The following is a 17,879-nucleotide window of genomic DNA, read 5'->3' as shown; positions in this document are numbered from 1 at the left end:
CTTTTTCATCATAACTGTGAACGATGGGTAAACCATCAGACATTAAATGAGGAACTACCTATAGTTTATCCTTTCAGTTGTCTTCTCCATGTGCATTGGGAAAGACTATTGCAGATGCATGATAAACGGGGATTAAGAGGTAAGAGAAAGAGGAGAATCATTATTTTAGCCAGTAGTTCTGCCTACAAATTCTCCCACTGCTAGGACAGTCAGCTGGGTCTTATGCGGTCCCTGATAATGTTACCTTAGTAAGTGGGTATGGTGTCCGTGGCATAGAGCTATTTTGGTAAGCAGATGAATGATATGACATTGTGATCTGGATAAATCTGGGAAGCCAGAAAGACTGAGCCATCTCAAGAAGCCCTTTCATATTATGAAGGACATCTTTCAGGCCTGAGTTTTTTGTCTTCTCTTCCATAGGGGTGATCTTGTTGCTGCTAGAGCGTTTGCGCCACCTTGGTTGGGAACAGTTATGGCGGGTGACAGCCGAGCAGGAGCTCATGAACATGCTCTCCACCTCACTAGCAGATCAGGCGAGTCTTCTTGTTTTTTTGTGCTTTCTTGCCTTTTCAGTTTAGGCCACGGGTAGGCAACTTTGGCTCTTTTATGACTCGTGGACTTCAACTCCCAGAATTCCTGAGCCAGCATGGCTGCCCCAGGAATTCTGGGAGTTGAAGTCCATGAGTCATAAAAGAGCCAAGGTTGCCTACCCCTGGTCTAGGCCCACAGTGTGCCTTTTATTTTGACGCAGGCAGAGAGAGATTAGATGTTGCCATTTGACAAACTCTGATTTGTTTCCTTCTGATGCGACTCCACACTTGCTTTTATCCTGGAGCTTTCTCCTCTTCCAGAGTGCCCAGTGTGCCAACTGCAATCTCTCTTCTAGGACATCTTTAACGCGGTGATTAAACAAAAACCAACTCTTGTGTACCGGCTCCCTTGCTTCTGGAATGTGCAACTCTCTGACCATACCCGTTCAGAGCAGTGCTACACGGAGGTGTCTGATCTTAAGGTGAGCAGTGCCTCCCTGGCTGAGTCTTTGCTGATCTCCTTTGGTAACATTGGGAAAATCTTGGATTTCTGCCTTGTTGAAACTTTCAGCCTTCTGTAGTTTAGGTAAAAGGAATGCTGGGAAGGCCTGCCTATTGCTGAAGGCGTTAGCATTGGTTACTTTGGCTTTCTGTCCTCAGGTGATTCACTGGAACTCTCCCAAGAAGTTGCGAGTCAAAAATAAGCATGTGGAATTCTTTCGCAACCTTTATTTAACCTTCTTAGAGTATGATGGCAACTTGCTGCGCAGAGAGCTGTTTGGCTGTGCCAGCTTGCCCAGTGGCCAGGTGAGAGGCTTTCTGGTCTTCTTCCTCCTTGTTACGACTGAAATTGAGAGACTTGTAATTCATTTAACTAATTTAATCTGCATATGTGAAACCATGGGGGTTATTGGGAGAAAACTATCGCACAGGGCTTGTGTTAATCTAGATCGGGGTAGGCAACCTTGGCTCTTTTATGACTCGTGGACTTCAACTCCCAGAATTCCTGAGGCTCAGGAATTCTGGGAGTTGAAGTCCACGAGTCATAAAAGAGTCAAGGTTGCCTACCCCTGATCTAGATTAACCCCCCCCACCTCCCCCCACAAACGCATTGTCTTGATAACTGCTGCCAAGCTATTGGCTGATTAATGAGGAAAAATGAGCAGGACCTTCTGAATTACCTGGGCAGTACGAGAGGGCCGTTTGAAGTTCTTTCATTGTTCACCTGTACCACAGTCAGTAGCATATTTAGGATGCACAGTGGCTACCTGTCATTCTTGACCAACTGTTTTATTTTGAAATCTCCTTCTGTGTCTCAAATACACTCCTATATAAATTTTAGCTCCAGCAAGCTCTGGAACAGCTGGATGAAGACGATCCTTGCTATGATTTTCGGAGGCAAAGCCTTATTCAGCACCGTGTCCATCTCTTCTTCCTGCAATATGCTTTTTCAGGGTCGGCTGATGAAATAGATGTAACTCTTATAGCTCAGCTGTCCATGGACAGGTACTGGCAAGGGGGGGGGACAAAAGGGTCTGGCAGCATGGCTCTTTCAGGTGTTCCTTTCATTGCTGTAGAACTGGAATTCCATCAGATTGTGGTGCTTTCATATGGCAATTTGGGCTTAAAAGTGAGAAAATTTACTGTAATCTTAGTATATGCAAAAACATAATAGTATTCAGCTTTTCAAATATTTTTTTAATAACACTACTTTATAAGCACTCATGCTTACTGAGAATCATTCAGTTAATGTGACATGCAACCAGTATCTGGTAAAGAGGAAAACCAGAGGGGATCTAGCAAGAGTTGGAATCCAGTATTATTATTTTTTTTAAAAAAAAACCTTGGAGGGAAAGATATGTAAACCTTAAATTGAAATATCTAGACCTTATTGTTTCCTTCCTTCTTTGATAGAATATCATACCTCAAGTACCATCAGATTACAGCTATAGTGCATAAAGTGAAAGTCTTGATAAAAAGATAGATCTTGCCTGTGCCCAGTTGACAGATCATCTGGGAGGCCTACTTCGGCCATTTTGTGTTTCCATCATATGGGAAGGCAAGATGCTAAATGATTTTGCCTGCAATATTTACAAGGTCCCTTTTTTACTTTTGCATGACCCATTGTCAGAGGACACCAGATTTTTAGATCATCTACAGTATAAGAGTTTAGGGGTAACTATTCTTCAACCAGCCATAGGTCAGCTGTTCAGTCTGCATATTTCCCCTGCCCCACATGCCTAGTTAAGGAGTGCCACATTGGTTCCCAAGGTCAACCAGTTTGGTATTAGGAAAGCATGGTAGGATCTCAGTGGTTAGGAGAGGCATTAATTTCCCCCATTCCTGAATCCTGAACTGAGTAGAGGGGCTGCACCTTATCATATTTTTGCTTCACCTATTTGATGCTTCTTTTTACTCCCTTCCTTTGTATTAGATGTGCTCTTCTTGAACTGAGGCATCCTTAAACTGTTTTGTTAGGAAATGCTGAGATTGTAGCTTTGCCTTCTTAACTTGACCCCAAATTGTAAAGTAATCTGTTTTCTAGACAGAGTCAATTATGGAAGGAAATGATTAGATCCAATTAACAAAAGGTCTGCATGAGTTTAGTGGTGCAAATTGGATGGAGAACATGTTTAAAGAGCATGTTTTAACTCTGAAAGGGTGGCCGCACAAAATCAGTTCTCTTCAGACAGATTGTATAAATTTGTGTACTTGTTAAAATCAAAGATCAAATATTAATATTAAAACAAGGACAATTTATAATAGTATTTGGTCTTAGAATATAGTGCTGATTCCACTTTTTTGGAATATCACAGAAAATCTCATTGTCTGAACGCAAGTCCTCGTTCTTGTGGTAATATGAGCATTCCTGAAATACCTATTTCTAAGGTATCTGTCATTTTTATGCTTAAATGTAGACAAGAGCTGGTGTGGTATTGGCAAAAGCGTAGAAATGGCAGAGAACAAAACTTTAAAAATGGACTGAAGGAACATCACCAAAATTACTTTTGGAAACTAATGAGCATTTAAATTGTATTTTAGAAGGGTTTGGGGGTCTGGAATGTCTGGGCTCTATAGCTTTTTGTTGATTAATGATAATATGTGATGCTCTCAATTTGTGTTATTGATTGCAGGTTGCAGATGCTGGAGGCAATATGTAAACATTGGACAGGCCCCATTAGCCTGGCTTTGTATATGTCTGATGCGGAGGCCCAGCAGTTTCTACGCTATGCTCAGGCATCAGAGGTGCTGAGTAACCGTCAGAATGTTGCCTATCACATTGTATACAAGGAAGGGCAGTTTTACCCAGTCAACCTTTTGCGCAACATAGCCCTGAAAAATGCACAGACCTCCCACGTATTTCTGATGGACATTGATTTCCTGCCTATGTATGGCCTCTATGAGTATCTCAGGTATGTCTTCTTGAGGTCCAAAGTGAGTCAAGGCAGCTATATAGTTTTCAACTGAGTCTCCCAAAGATCTAAGAATTTGTGAAGTGCCCAGTCTTTTCTTCACTGTCCCTCCACATAGGTCCTAGTTTTCCCCTTTAGATGGTGTCAAGTTTCTTCGTTGTGAGGAAACTGTCGCCTTCTTCATTTCCTCTTTCCACTGATGTTGCAGTTGTCTCTGTTGGCCATACTGACCCAGAAGGAGTCCATAAATGTATATCATTTTTATTCTAATGTATACCTTAGGCTAAGAAATATGTCAGTCCTAATAACCCCAAAGTGTTGAAATCTCCTAATACCCCCAAAGTGTTGAAATCTCGAAATGTTCTGCTGGCGTTTGTCTCCAGGTCCTCCATCATGCAGCTGGAGCTGCCCCCAAAGAAGGTAGCACTCATAGTGCCTGCGTTTGAGACTCTGCATTACCGCCTCAACTTTCCCAAATCCAAAGCGGAGCTGCTCACCATGCTGGACATGGGCTCCCTCTATACTTTCAGGTAAGTGCTGATCAGAAAGGGTCCATTTTCAAGAACCAAAGGTTGCTGGACCATCTTTAGCAACTAAAGGGCAGAACCAGCTTCACAATTCTCTCCTGTAACTTATGCACCAAGATTTAGCTGAACGTCTATGGAAAATTCTCAATCATCCAGGTCATGGTTCCAAAGATGCTTTTACATGAGGCAACTGGACTTTCTTTGCTTTTCTTTGAAGACGTTTCGCTTCTCATCCAAGAAGCTTCTTCAGATGGGAAGCGAAATGTCTTCAGAGAAAAACAAGAAAGTATAGTTGCCTCGTTAAAAAGCATCTTTGGGACAAGATTTAGCTGGTTATTTGAAACTGATAGATCAATTCAAAACTGGTTATATTTCCTCTTCTCCCAGTTCCACTTATGTTCAACTCTCATTTTCTGGCATTTCCTTTCATATATATATATATATATATATATATATATATATATATATATATATATATTCATTTCTCATGACTGTTTCCTGCTTTGCATTTCTCAGAGCATTTACACCATTTCTTTTCTTTATTTTGCACCATTTTCTCTTCCCAATTTCTACCCCTTCCCCCCACCCCGACACCAAATCTCTTACTGCTTTGCTTCCATTGCCTTTCTTTCTTTATAGTGAAATAAAGCAGCTTATAGCTTGGTTTCCATTGGTACTTTAGAGTATGTTAATTTGTTTGGGTCTCCCATTTCTCTCCCCCCACCCCCCACCCCAATATTACTCCCATTTCTGTCTGGGCACAACAAAAATGGCTGGTTTTGTTTGTAATATCTGTGGCTATAAGAAAGGCTGCTTCTCCCACACAATCCAATTCATTCTAGAATCTTTGCTCCAAGTCCCCTTATCATCTGAGGTTTGCTTGGAAAACGTTTCCATCTTTACTCAAATTGTTGTGAAACCCAGAAGAAATCAGAATTCTCCTGCTGAAATTCAGTGGGAAATGTCTGAGCTTCAGCAGCACAATGCCAATTTGTTTGGTTTGGGGGTAGAAGGTGGAACTGGGAATTAAGAAACAATTAACAAGCATATTGATTTAGATCCAGCACATGCATACGTAATAAACCAGACCATTTGAACGACCAATCAACAAGAGAACCAATCAGTTGCTCAGAATTTAAATGAAGCTCCAAATGAACAACCAGTCACATGACTAATTGACCACACTGGCACACAAGACATATATAAGCTAAAGAGGAATAGGACAAGAAAATCCTGCTGGTGATGTTTACCTAGTCTGGTAACGAAACATTCAGAAACTAAATTGAAATAAGCTTGGAGAGCAAACCACTGCCAAAATCTAAAACCCAAGTTACAAGTATTTCCTATTATTTGAAATGAACATAAATGTCTTATGACAATCTAAGAAGTGTGACTTTTGATCGAAGTAATAAGGAAGTCTGGTTAATCAGAGCTTGTTTTTCAGTCTCTTAAGTTTTCACTATAGGAACCAGATGCAGATTGAAGTATTTTCATTTCGTGTTTCCCCAATGATGTATATTTTTGCGTACAGGTATCACGTGTGGCCCCAGGGCCATGCTCCAACAGATTATGCCAAATGGCGGACAGCCACAGTGCCATATCAAGTGGAATGGCAACCACAGTTTGAGCCTTACGTTGTAGTAAGGCGTGATTGTCCCCTCTATGACCAGCGGTTTGTAGGCTTTGGGTGGAACAAAGTGTCTCACATCATGGAGCTTGATGCTCAGGTGAGTATGTGGTTTTTGAACGGCCCACTGTTGGTCCTTTTTGTTGAGGAAGACCAGGGCTGAAGGGAATGGCTTCCGGTCAGCCACTTCCTGCCTTTTCACAGGAGTATGAGCTGCTTGTCCTGCCCAACGCCTTCATGATCCATATGCCTCACGCTCCTAGTTTTGACATCTCCAAATACCGCCAGAGTGCTAGCTATCGGAACTGCCTCCAGATCTTGAGGGAAGAATTCCATCAGGACCTGTCCCGCAAGTATGGTGCAGCAGCACTAAAATACCTCACTGCGGAGAGAGGTTTATGAATGGCAACCAGAACACCAAAGGACCGTGTGACCTGCAAATGGATGAGGCTCAGACTTCTTGGACAGACTCACATCAGAAGCCCAGTCCTTCTAGCTATGGTGACCTAATGGTACGGCCATGCCTAGATTGTGAACGGAATTTTAGCCATGGCTGTTGTTCAGGGCTATATTTTGTGGCAAATTCTATTCTCAGATTAACTAGGCAAATTACATTTCTATGCATCTGCCTCTTTTTTACAGATTGTTCCCAGATTAAGAAGAAGTCAGAGAAAAAGAGAGGGGAAAATGGGTGGCTTAAATGCTCTCCCTTTCTCATGTGCGCTGTTTTAACATAGTGCTTGTGTTCACCTACATTCAACAATGGAAAGGAACATTTTTGTTCATAATTGTAGCATTTCTCCTTTTTCTGTCTATCAAATAGCGAGGGCTGCCATTACTGTTTTGTACAGTGTCTTCTCTTTGCCCATTGTTCTCTAGCCTTTGTTCTCAATGTATTTTGTAAGAGAAGAGGTCCTAATGGCTTCAATCATAAAGCTGAAAGGGGCTATCTTGTTCAGTGCAGGAGTCCAATTAAACAGACAGATGATTATTTAGTCTTTGGTTGAAGGGGAATCCACCAGACTTCTGAGTATTATAATTGATTTGGAGTGTCAAGTGACCTTCAGAAGCAATCTACTTCTAAAACCTGTTGCTGGGTAACACAAGTTAGGAGGGTGCTGTTCTGCTTTGTTTTTCCTGTTTTTTCCCCTTTTTTATACATACCAGTTGGCCACTATGAAAACTGAATGTGGAAACTAGATAAACCTCTGATGATGTTACCTAGTTTGGATAATGAAACATCTGCAAGAAAACAGTCAAGCTCAGAGAGCACTAAGGACCCCTCAGATAAACCTCTGGTTTGATCTTATTTCTAGCCTCATCCCCTTTCTCCTTCTTTTGGTAATTCCCTGAAAATCAGATTTGAAGCAAGACAATTTATTTAATGTTGATGTTGATCTTTTTCTTTTCCTACCTGTCTCTGAACATTTCTCGGCATTTGCAAGACAAAATTATTCTGTGTTTCTTAGTTATGTTTTAGTTATGGCCATATTGATTGAAGAGCTTTTTGTGGTTAACCATATTCTAAAACAAGAACCAGATGTCATGTCAGGGGAAAAGATTAAATGAAAAGAAATTCACACTACATATTTTGCTGAGAATATATGGTGTAAAGGCCCGTCTACAGTGATGCTTAAAAAATTGTGAACTCTTCTGAAATTTTCAATAGTTCTGTGTAAATATGACCTAAAATGTTATCTGTTCTCCACCCAAGTCCTAACAAGATAAAGAGAACCAATTGAATGAGTCAAAATATAATGCAGATTCATTGATTTATTGAGGAAAGCGATCCAAAGCCACATATTTAAATGAGTACGAAACTTTGCTTTCAGTAACTATCATGTCCATCATCCAAACCTGGGTAGCAATAACTGCAACTAAACGTTTTCAACAACTATTGATCTGTGCTACACACTGTGCTGGTGGAAGTTTAGCCCATTCCTCCTTATGGAATAGGTTTAATTTAGGGTTGTTGGCAGGTTCCTTGAATGAGTTACCTATTTCAGATCCTTCCACATTTTTATGATTGACATCAGGACTTTCTTGACCCTTCCAAACCATTTCTTCTGCTTTAATCCTATTGTTGGTTGTACACTTGTTATGTCTTGAGTCATCATCTCTCTGCATAATTCACATTCTCTTGAGCTTCAGTTCATGGACAGATACCCTGACATTTTTCTGTAGAATTGGGTGACATAGTTCAGAATTTATAGTTCAGTCAATGATGGCAAATCATCCTGGTCTAGAGGCAATAAAGCAGGCCCAAATCATGATACCAGCGTTGCGTTTCAGAAATGGGTTAAAATCCTTACTCTGAAATGCAGCATTTGCCTTTTGCCAAACGCTTTTCATTCAAGCCAAAACGGTTTCTGTTTTGATCTCATCCGCCCATACATTCTTTCAATAGCCTTTGAATTTATCCATATGGTCTTTCACAAACTGGAGAGGAGGCAATGGTTTTTGTTTTTTTTAAGAGTTTCTTCCTGCAACATTGCCATACATACCAGTTATCCAGTGTTCTGTCATGCTATTCATCAGTGCAAGAGAAGCCTGTGGTTCCTTAGATGTTTCTTCTTTGAGACTTCCTGGAGTATTTCACCCCTTGCTCTTTGGATGATGCTTGGCCAACAACTCCTAGGGAGGGTAACAATAGTGTTGAATTGCCTCCGTTTGTATAAGATCTGCATGATAGTGGACTGGTAGACTACAAACTTTTTGGAAATAGTTGTGTTGATCTTTTCCAGCCTGGTGAGCATCAACTACTGTTTTTCAAAGGTCTTTAGAAATCTTTGTTTGAGCCCTGACACACATCTACAAACCTGAACTGTGAAGATCATAGAATATTGTGTTTTAAATAAGGCAGAATTTTCCATGCTCACGTCTAATTGTCTTCACATTGATTTAACCACCTGACTCTTGTTTCTTCAAATGAACTCACCATCCTAGTTTCATATACTTTCGCCACACACAAATATGTAGATTTGGATCATTTTTCTCAATCTATTAATGAACAAATATGTTTCTGATTCATTTCTATGTGGCCTTATTTAGTTTTAGGATGTGCACAGGATGACCTAGAACACATTTTAGATCCTACTTATGCAGAAATACTTAAAATTCAATATTTCACAAACTTTTAAGCACCACCATAATACTGAGTTCTTGAATTAGGCCTCGCCAAGCAGATGGTCTCAAAGAATTTAATAAGGCATTTTTGTAGTATTCTTTCTGTTATCTCTTTTTATTGTTCCACCATCTAAAAGTGATGGTCATGCAGTTATGCCACACAGAAGCTCTGTTGGTGACTTCTGCACTCACAAAATCACCTTAGTGCAGCTGTAATTTGGGTATGCTCAGCAAACTTTTTCTTCTCCATGGAGGCAGGTGAAAGTCATCCAAGGCCCTTCATATTTCCCATCCCTAAATTACAAGAGTTCCCTGCTCCAGAGATGGAGCTAGTGTTTCAAATTCAGGCAGCTGAATCTTTGAAGTCTTAGAAGTCTTCTGCACACTGCCATCTGTATAGCTGCCTAGGAAATGACTGTCAAACGTCTGTTCTTTGAATGGAAAAACCTAGAGTTCCAAGTTAAATATGGTAATCATTTGGCTTTCGGTGCTTCAGATGTTATTAAAAAGAAGTGATTTGGGACGTGTGAGCACGAAAGCATCTTCCACTCATTAAAGCAGCATTGTCCTCATGATCATGTAGCTGCAGAAGTCTCCTGGAAATAGAAATAGCTACTTTATTGAGTCACAGGCAGTTTCTATATTTGTACTGCTGTGTATTCTTAAGCACATCTCCTGAATCTGAACGGATTGCACAACCCTTATAATAATGTGCTTTTAATTAATGCTGTACTGAATTGTGTGTTGGGAGCAGCTTCTACCCAGCACTTGTTCATCGTTATGAAACACTGGATCACAAGGAGTTGGTTCTTCAGTTATTATTTATATAATTTAAACTGATTTGTCACTAAATGTAAATTGTGTATCTTGAATTTTCTAACAGTTCCTTTTTATCTTTTGTGTTCTGGAAAATCTCCAGTACTTTCTGCTGCTAGACTGTTTCTTCTGATTTTTCTGGTATTAAACTGGAATGTAAAAGTGATGGGACTGAAGTGTTCCATCCTAATTTAAAATGGACTCATATAAATATTGAATCTAGTCCAAGTTGAAATAGAGAACTGGTCATATTTCTTGCCCTTTTTTAAAAAATAAAGTTTTTAGAAATTACTTTTCAAGCCTTTGATTGGAATTGAGTGGTTATTTATTGCTAAAGAACCCTAAACTAAATGACTGAAACAACAAATAATAAAATTATTCCCATTTTTTTCTGAGGAAAATCTAGTAGTTTTTGCTGCATAAAGAGCTCTGGGTGTTAAGTTATCCTTGTTCAGTTTTCCTACTTCATTAATGCATTAGTGCTAAATTTAAGGCAAGACAGAATGGAAGTCAAAAATATAAAGTACTAAATTATAATTGGGAAACTGATGATCCTTCATTTGCCCCAATTGCACTGCTGGCCAGGGATGATGGTTAAGTAGAAGTCTATCAATCATCTGTGGCATCATAAATTGCCTGTCCTTGAACTAGGAGAGCAGCTGGAAGGATAAAACCACAGGTTAGGCAGGCATGGAAAATTCTGCCTCCCAAGATGCTGCTATTCCCAGAATGTCACTTCAAACTACAGGCAATAATAACAACCTGGTTCGTATCAGTCCACAGGTCACTCTTTTCAAAATGGCAGGTACTTTTAATGTGCCGTGTGTATATACAACATGGGGAGCTGAGCCACCAAATTTTTAGCCTTCGTGTATTGATTTTTCCCCCCCAAAAAGCCATTTTAGGTCACTGTAATTGGGATAAAATAAAAACAAAACATACACCCTAGAATGCAAAACTGTTCTGACAAGGAGATAAGAGATTCAGAAAACCAAGCTATGTTATTCATGCTGTCCTTTAAAGTTGTTCTTCACTCATTCTGCTAAAGGGCTATGATTTTTTTCTTTTTCAAATTTTGTAACAACCTGGAAAGGAAAATACAAATTATATAATATCTGAGTGATTATAATAAAACAAAATTAGCATAGCAGGCAACAATCTCATGTAAGATTTGTGAACAAGAAAATATGACTGTGGGGGGGGGATTCTCCAATTAGCTAGTTGGGAATATAAAAAGAAACACAGCAGAAACAGTAGTATAACTAAATCAGTTTTTTCACATGTACTTTACTTATAAGGATGTAGTAAAGGAAAATGGGATTTGGAAAGAGGAGCTAAGTTGAGAAGAGAGCCAAAAGTATTGCAGTCAGAACACAACATTAAAAGCTAACAGGGACTAACAAAAGGTAATTCAGGAAGGGACAGAGGGAAATGTCAGATTTAAAAAACAAAACAGCTTCAGTGTTGGTAAATGATTTGTGCTTATGTACAGGCTAAAAACCTAACTGGGCAAGCTTCTCCAACTCTCAAGATAATAGCCCTCCATCTACTTAGCTTCTAAAACTCAACTGATGATCTATCATGAAAGTATAAAAACTGGACGTGTGCGGTTCAAACATGATTTGAAAGAAACACTTTGAACCTCACAATAGTGTAAGACCTCTTTGCCATTCATTACAGGAATTCTGTTTTGGTTCCCATTGCAAAATTAAGGTGCCACTGTTTTAAGAATCGCATCAACTGTAATGAATCCACTCCTTAAATGGCTGCATTTTTTCCAGGCTCAATGGGAAGTGCCCATTAAAAAAATCATGTTCATTTTGACAAGCTACCTTTAAAAGCTGTTTTTTTTTCCTAATTCGTGACCTGTTAGCAGGGATATAAGCTCTCATCTTCCACGACAAACAAAACTCGAGACAATAGATTTTATTGTTTTATTTAGTAAAATGTTAAATAAATACAAATTGATCATTTAGTCTGTACCCTCTTTTTCTTCCCAGTTTGATAGACTGAAAACTAGACACGACGTTACCAAACCCACAAGGGAGTGGAAGGCTACAGAAAGAAGGCAGCAAAGAGACTGAAAAATCATTATGAGCACCAGGCTATTTCTTTTTTACCTTAAATCTCCCTCCAAAAAAGCAAAAGCAAAACCCTTAGCTAAACCAAGTCATGTATCTGTATACCATTCACAGGGTGACCATCTGTGAAACTGAGGTTGCACCCAATTCACGTAAATAAAGTCTTACAAACCATATAAGAACTGGGTTGCAGAGGCAGTACACGTGTAGTTGAGTTTAGTTGGAACACACATTGGGAAAGGAAAGGTATGGAGTGGCCAACTGCTGGTGCGCGAGGCTGTGTGTTCCTGCACGTGATCCCAAAGTTGGACATGCAGGGCTGGAGACATACTGCTGGAAAAGCAAAAATGGAGTTTTCCGTGAGGTCGGCCATTTTTTATCACAAAACCAGTTAATGTAAGGAGTCCTGTTCCAATGATCAGAAAAGTGTGTTATAAGCAATGGAATCAGGTCTTAAAGATACACAGGTGATTCATAGGGAAGTCATCAGGAATATCTCTATAACTGCAAAACTGAATAAATTACAAAATAAGATACAAATTAGTGTAACATTAAATACATCATGTGTACTTGACAAGAAAGCCCAAATAAACTAGCATTTATTAACTTTTTTTAAACTAAACCAAACGTTTCCTACTTAAGAAACCGAAATTTCACCCCGTCTTAATTCCTGGTGGAATAAATTGATGCCTAATATTCATAACACAAATTAGTGCTAATGAGATTTTTCCTTGGTGTTTTAAAGCAGGGGTCCCCAACCCCTGGTTCGTGGACCAGTACTGGGCCGCAGCATGCCAGCAACCGGGCCGCACAAACAAGCAAAGCCCCATCTGTGGGATGCAGCAGCACATAAAACCACACCCCCTCGAGTCTGCGGAAAAACCGCTCTCCACATAATCAGTCCCTGATGCCCAAAAGGTTGGGGAACTCTGTTTTAAGGGATACAATCATGAAGGGGGTACTTCATTCTCCAAGACCTACCTTTATTCCACAACAAGAGTTTGGTGTACTCCTTACTGAAGTATAAGATTCTCAGAACAAGATCCTTCACAGTGATCCAACTATCATGTTCCTGACATCAAGGCTGATGTGTAAGTATATAGCTTACAAAGTACAAAAATCACCGAGATATTGGAGAAGAAGGGAAATAAAAATAAAAACTCATCAAGCATTTCCAAAGAGCACTGTTTCCATATCTAAATAATGTAGATAGCAGATGTAACACCCCAAACATTGCTTTTATTGCCTTCAATATGTAGAGGGAAATTTGCAAAGGAAAGACTCCTTTGTGATATTAAATCGGGGTTCTAAATTGCATGGAAAGCCTTTATGGGCAGAGGAGCATCTCAGCAATCTTCCACACATAAAAGAATAGTGAACAGGATTACAGAAGAGAGACAAAGCTAACATACTTCTCACTGCTTCCTTCCAAGTGTTTAAAGTTTTGCAAATATTTGAAGTCAGTTATTTACAATTCTAGTGGAATAGAATGGGCTCCTTGGCAGGATTCATACTTCATGCTACACCAAATCTTGCTGAGTAAATCACAATGTCCGATTTGTATAGAGTAAGCCAAAGCCACATTACAGCTTACGTGAGATGTGTAACCCCAAACATTCATTTTAAAGATCTTGTACTTTACAAAGGAGACCTTAGATAAACTGAGGTAGAATAAGGGTTGGAGACAAGAGAGATATTTAATGCTAAATACTTATTTCAGTAACAATGATTTTTAAAAATGGAAGAGCTGTGTAGAGCTACCCTAAAAATGGAAAGGCATCTACATAAGACAACAGCCAGTTATTATCCATTCTTAGAGATGCAATACATTTATCAATATTTGAAGAACATTACAGAACCTTAAGGTCCTCTCTCATGATCACCTGTTAATGGGAAGACACACTGGGAAAGAACTAGGCCACTCTGCTTTTGTGTTCAACTATATCACATTGGTAGAGCCCAGGAATTAGCATAACTTCATAACTTATGTACAAAACTACATAAATCAGTTGGAGGAAGGAATCAACCCCCTTTTTATGAGGCATTTTTGTTTTTTCTGAACCAAATTCACTAGTGGGACCTTCTTGCTTTCACTTATTGTCAGAGCTGAGCTTTTTGGGGGGGTGAGGGGGAGGAAATAACTATCATGAGGAACAAAATTTCTAATTCTAGTTTTTGTAGCAGAGGGTCACACATTAACTATATATTGTAATTCTGAATTGATCAAGAGCACCTGTCTTAAGTAGGAACTTTTTTTTAAAAAAAGAAAGGATTGTAGAATGACTAAGAATGCTTTGCTATGTGTTCACATTTTAAAGGAAATCAATGGATTAAATAGGATCAAAATCTTAAAATAAAGGGGAATCACAATGTTAAGCAATGGGGAAGCATGCTGCTGGCCTACAGCTGCATCACAAATCTGTGTTTGCACAATTATTTGATTCAATTTTCCAATAGATTAACTGGATCAAGTCCCACAATGGACCAACCCATCTAATCAATTTTCATTTTTTTACAATGTAAGTCAAAAGATTTTTAACTCCAAACTACTTCCTCACATATTCACAGTGAATTCCATGATATACAGCACCACACAGTTATAAGAGAATGTATTGTGATGTATCGATACTGCTGACAAGATATAAACAGCCAATGTGGCACTGAGCAGAGGCTGTAGAATATTGAGGAGGAGAAAACCAAGATTAATTGCAAGCCACTCGCATAAGCATGGTTTCTCTTCATTCTAATGATGTTTCTGAATATTTCTCTGACACAGTGCTGACCTGAAGTGTTATCAGAAACACTGAACTTGGTCATTCTAGCTAATAATGACAATCTTATCTAACAAGAAATGTCTTTTCTGTGGTTCCCTTTTATTTTGAGAGCAACCCCTTGCAACATCCATTACATCATTGCACATTTTTTGTTCAATAAAACAAATATTTATCCATTCTGTAAATATGGAAGAATCCTCCTATAAAGTCCAAATTTTATTTTATATTTTGTGCTGTATTTTCAAAACTCAAATCTATGAACATTTTGTTTCTGGATACTGAGAACTCAGAATAGCCTGCTAATGATTGTTTTCCTCTCTTTCCCTTCATCTTAACTGGTTACAATGCTAGGCCAGGAGATGCAAAAAAAAGTATGCATGTATAAAATTGCAGAACGATAAACTGACAACAGCCTTATTCATAATATCAAATAGTGCTGGGTGACAGATTTAAATCCAAAACAGATTTCCAATACATGGGAGACTTGCCTCAAGAAATCACATCCTTCATACACTATGAAACTGGAACCCAACACTTTTGTATGCTTCTTGATAAACAAGTTGCCCTTCCTTTCTGAGGCAGACTCAAAACGTTGTTATTCACAATCTACAACATACAGAGAATAACCTCCCATGGGGTCACTGTTTCAGCCTTGTAAGTCACATTTAGCAGGAAGAGTAGTTCTGCATTTATTCCCCTGTGAAGGACAGGAGGTGACCGTGGCCACTATACTCCAGTCAATTCAAACTGAACTCATGATTCAGGGACCCAGCAAGTGGGAATAAACTAATATTTGAGAACTTGTTCACCATCATCAGCAGAAAAAACTGGGCAATTTCACTCATTCCTTTTCCCAAAAAAGGTGTCTTAACCTAAAAGGGCTAAAAAGCTTGTAAAGTCAAATTCAACTCATCATACATGTAATCTTGCTTGCTAAAACATCCCAGGCAGGCAACAATATCAAATGGTTTATTAAATGGTTGGCTTACTAAGACACAAAATTTACAAACTTCTGATTCTCGTAATATTTGCTCTGTGCATTCTTGTGATAATATTGTACACTCAGAGCAGCTGTCAATTTGATTGGCTGTCTTTCATTTATACCCATTAATGACATATATTTTTTGGAAATATGCTAGCTTCACTACAAAATATCAAGAGTTGACAGTAAAGCCTGTCATTTCCAAATGTCAATCAGCAAGTTCTGATTGACAGGAATTTTTATTTTTCACTAATTAACTTGAGAATGAACGATCAGTTGCTGGGCTCTAAAAGTAAGAAGCCTAACTAAAAATGACTAAAGCTTCAGGGACAAGAATGGAAGCCACAAGAAAAACAGAACTGCTACAATAACTAGCAAACTTGAAATGAATGTACAAATAAAGTGCATAATGATGCATAGATCTTTAATGTAGAATAAGCGCACCTGTACCACTAGTGATTAGCAGAAATAAGAGTTCTGCTAACATGTATCTAGATAATGTTTGGGCCCACATTGTCATGATTTAGTGACAAGAGTTCTTCCACAAAAAACATGTTGGGTGATTGCACTGATATATACAAAACTGGCTATTTCAGGTTTACAGATTTGATGTCCAGCATCAGCCTTTTGATCATTGCAGGAGTAGTTTGACAATTATCTTAAAAAGTAAGATAAAGAAGTGTTATCCCTCAGCTTAGGTGCTATATATTGCAATAGAATAAAAATGATTAATGCTGTCAATGCTATTCTCTGTGCTTTTACAGAGAAAAAAATCGCCTTAGTTTAAAAAAATGGTTTCAGCTCAGATTCAGTTTTAATTGTGAAGGCTATTTCAATGGCATGACAATATCAAGATATCCACCCCAAGGCATTTTCAAACTGAAACCACAGCATTATGGCAATAATGTTTTTTTTCTTTTTTTTAAAAAAAAAATCTAAGTACACAGAATTTACTCCAGTTCTGACACCTTTTTAATAGAAATCACTTGTTTAGGAAACAAATAGCACTTTTGTAATTTTTTACAATGTTTCTTACCTTGATCTTATTTTAAGTAACACTAGGAAGACCTCAATATCTTTTTTCTTTTTTTAATTTAAAAAAAGTTGTTTTTCCCCAGATACAAAGATTTGCCCTTGCATAAAAAACAGTGCCCAAAACGATGACACACGGACTCACAAAGACTCACTGTATCTCACTGACACTATTACTTCTAATCTATACCATGCAAGGTCCCATCTACCTTTTTATTGGACTGTCAGCCTGAAAAAAAAAAGTTTTTCTATTCCTTACATTTGTAACCCAGAGAAAGGAACGAAGGAAACAGGCATTTTACCTATTTTGGGCAATACATTAGGGACATGTGTTGTGCTGTTTGGGATACTGTTTTTGCTGGACAAATGTACCAAAAAGAGAAAAAAAATCTTTTCACTCATGGCCTGCTTTATAAAAATGCAGGCTGATCATATTAGTCTCCTTCCCTACTACCTCAGTAAAAGCTTCCTTCTTAATGTAGCAACTAAATCAATGCATTTTATTTGCATCTGAATATATTTTCTGAATGCATTAAGAGAGAGAAAGGGGGGAGGGGGAACAACCCAAAGCTGCCAGTCTAGTAATCTTCAGCCTTTTGGATATTTACTGAAAAATCCTTCCTGATCCTTTGTTGTGTTTTTCTGGAGAAAAAAAAAACCAGTGGTAAATACTGCTTACTAGATAAAAGTTTTTATCCCCTCCCCCATTTAGGATACTAGGATTTGTTAATTCTTATTTTTGCATTTTTGGTTTAGTAGTATGGACAATTTAGAAACAGGAAAAGCCCACGGGCTCTTTGGATTTGAAGTTCCCCTAGCTAAACAAAAACTGGCCTATAGATAAGATCTGAAACCTGCCGCTCCCTGCTTCCTAACCCCCCCCCCAAAAAAAAAACAACCTATAGTGGCTGTGGAGGCTGCTGCAGGCACACTCTGGTGTAAAATATAGAGAGTAAATATCTTATTTAACT

At 38.7% G+C, this 17,879-nt stretch overlaps 2 protein-coding genes across 7 annotated transcripts in view; one reads left to right on the top strand and one right to left on the bottom strand.

The window, feature by feature from the left end:
* Window positions 1–10,330, top strand: part of LARGE2 (LARGE xylosyl- and glucuronyltransferase 2) — a 48,151-nt gene extending 37,821 nt beyond the window's left edge. For all 6 annotated transcript variants that reach the window (XM_083370972.1, XM_083370971.1, XM_083370970.1 and 3 more), the window contains 8 exons: window positions 421–533; window positions 887–1,012; window positions 1,191–1,337; window positions 1,873–2,036; window positions 3,665–3,943; window positions 4,327–4,473; window positions 6,002–6,197; window positions 6,302–10,330. In XM_083370972.1, coding sequence (XP_083227098.1) covers window positions 421–533; window positions 887–1,012; window positions 1,191–1,337; window positions 1,873–2,036; window positions 3,665–3,943; window positions 4,327–4,473; window positions 6,002–6,197; window positions 6,302–6,499 — 1,370 coding nt within the window. In that variant the 3' untranslated portion in view covers window positions 6,500–10,330. The remainder of the gene's footprint in view (window positions 1–420; window positions 534–886; window positions 1,013–1,190; window positions 1,338–1,872; window positions 2,037–3,664; window positions 3,944–4,326; window positions 4,474–6,001; window positions 6,198–6,301) is intronic.
* A 6,495-nt stretch (window positions 10,331–16,825) lies between these two features.
* Window positions 16,826–17,879, bottom strand: part of PHF21A (PHD finger protein 21A) — a 137,704-nt gene continuing 136,650 nt past the window's right edge. The window contains exon 18 of the mRNA XM_083371049.1: window positions 16,826–17,879. This exon is cut by the window's right edge and continues 510 nt beyond it. The gene's annotated coding sequence lies outside the window, so the exon portion shown is untranslated.

This window comes from Vipera ursinii (genome assembly GCF_947247035.1).
Source record: "Vipera ursinii genome assembly, chromosome: 1".
NCBI classification, from domain to species: Eukaryota; Metazoa; Chordata; class Lepidosauria; order Squamata; family Viperidae; genus Vipera; species Vipera ursinii.
Note: the sequence above shows the minus strand (reverse complement) of the source record. Positions and strands in the feature narration are given on the sequence as shown.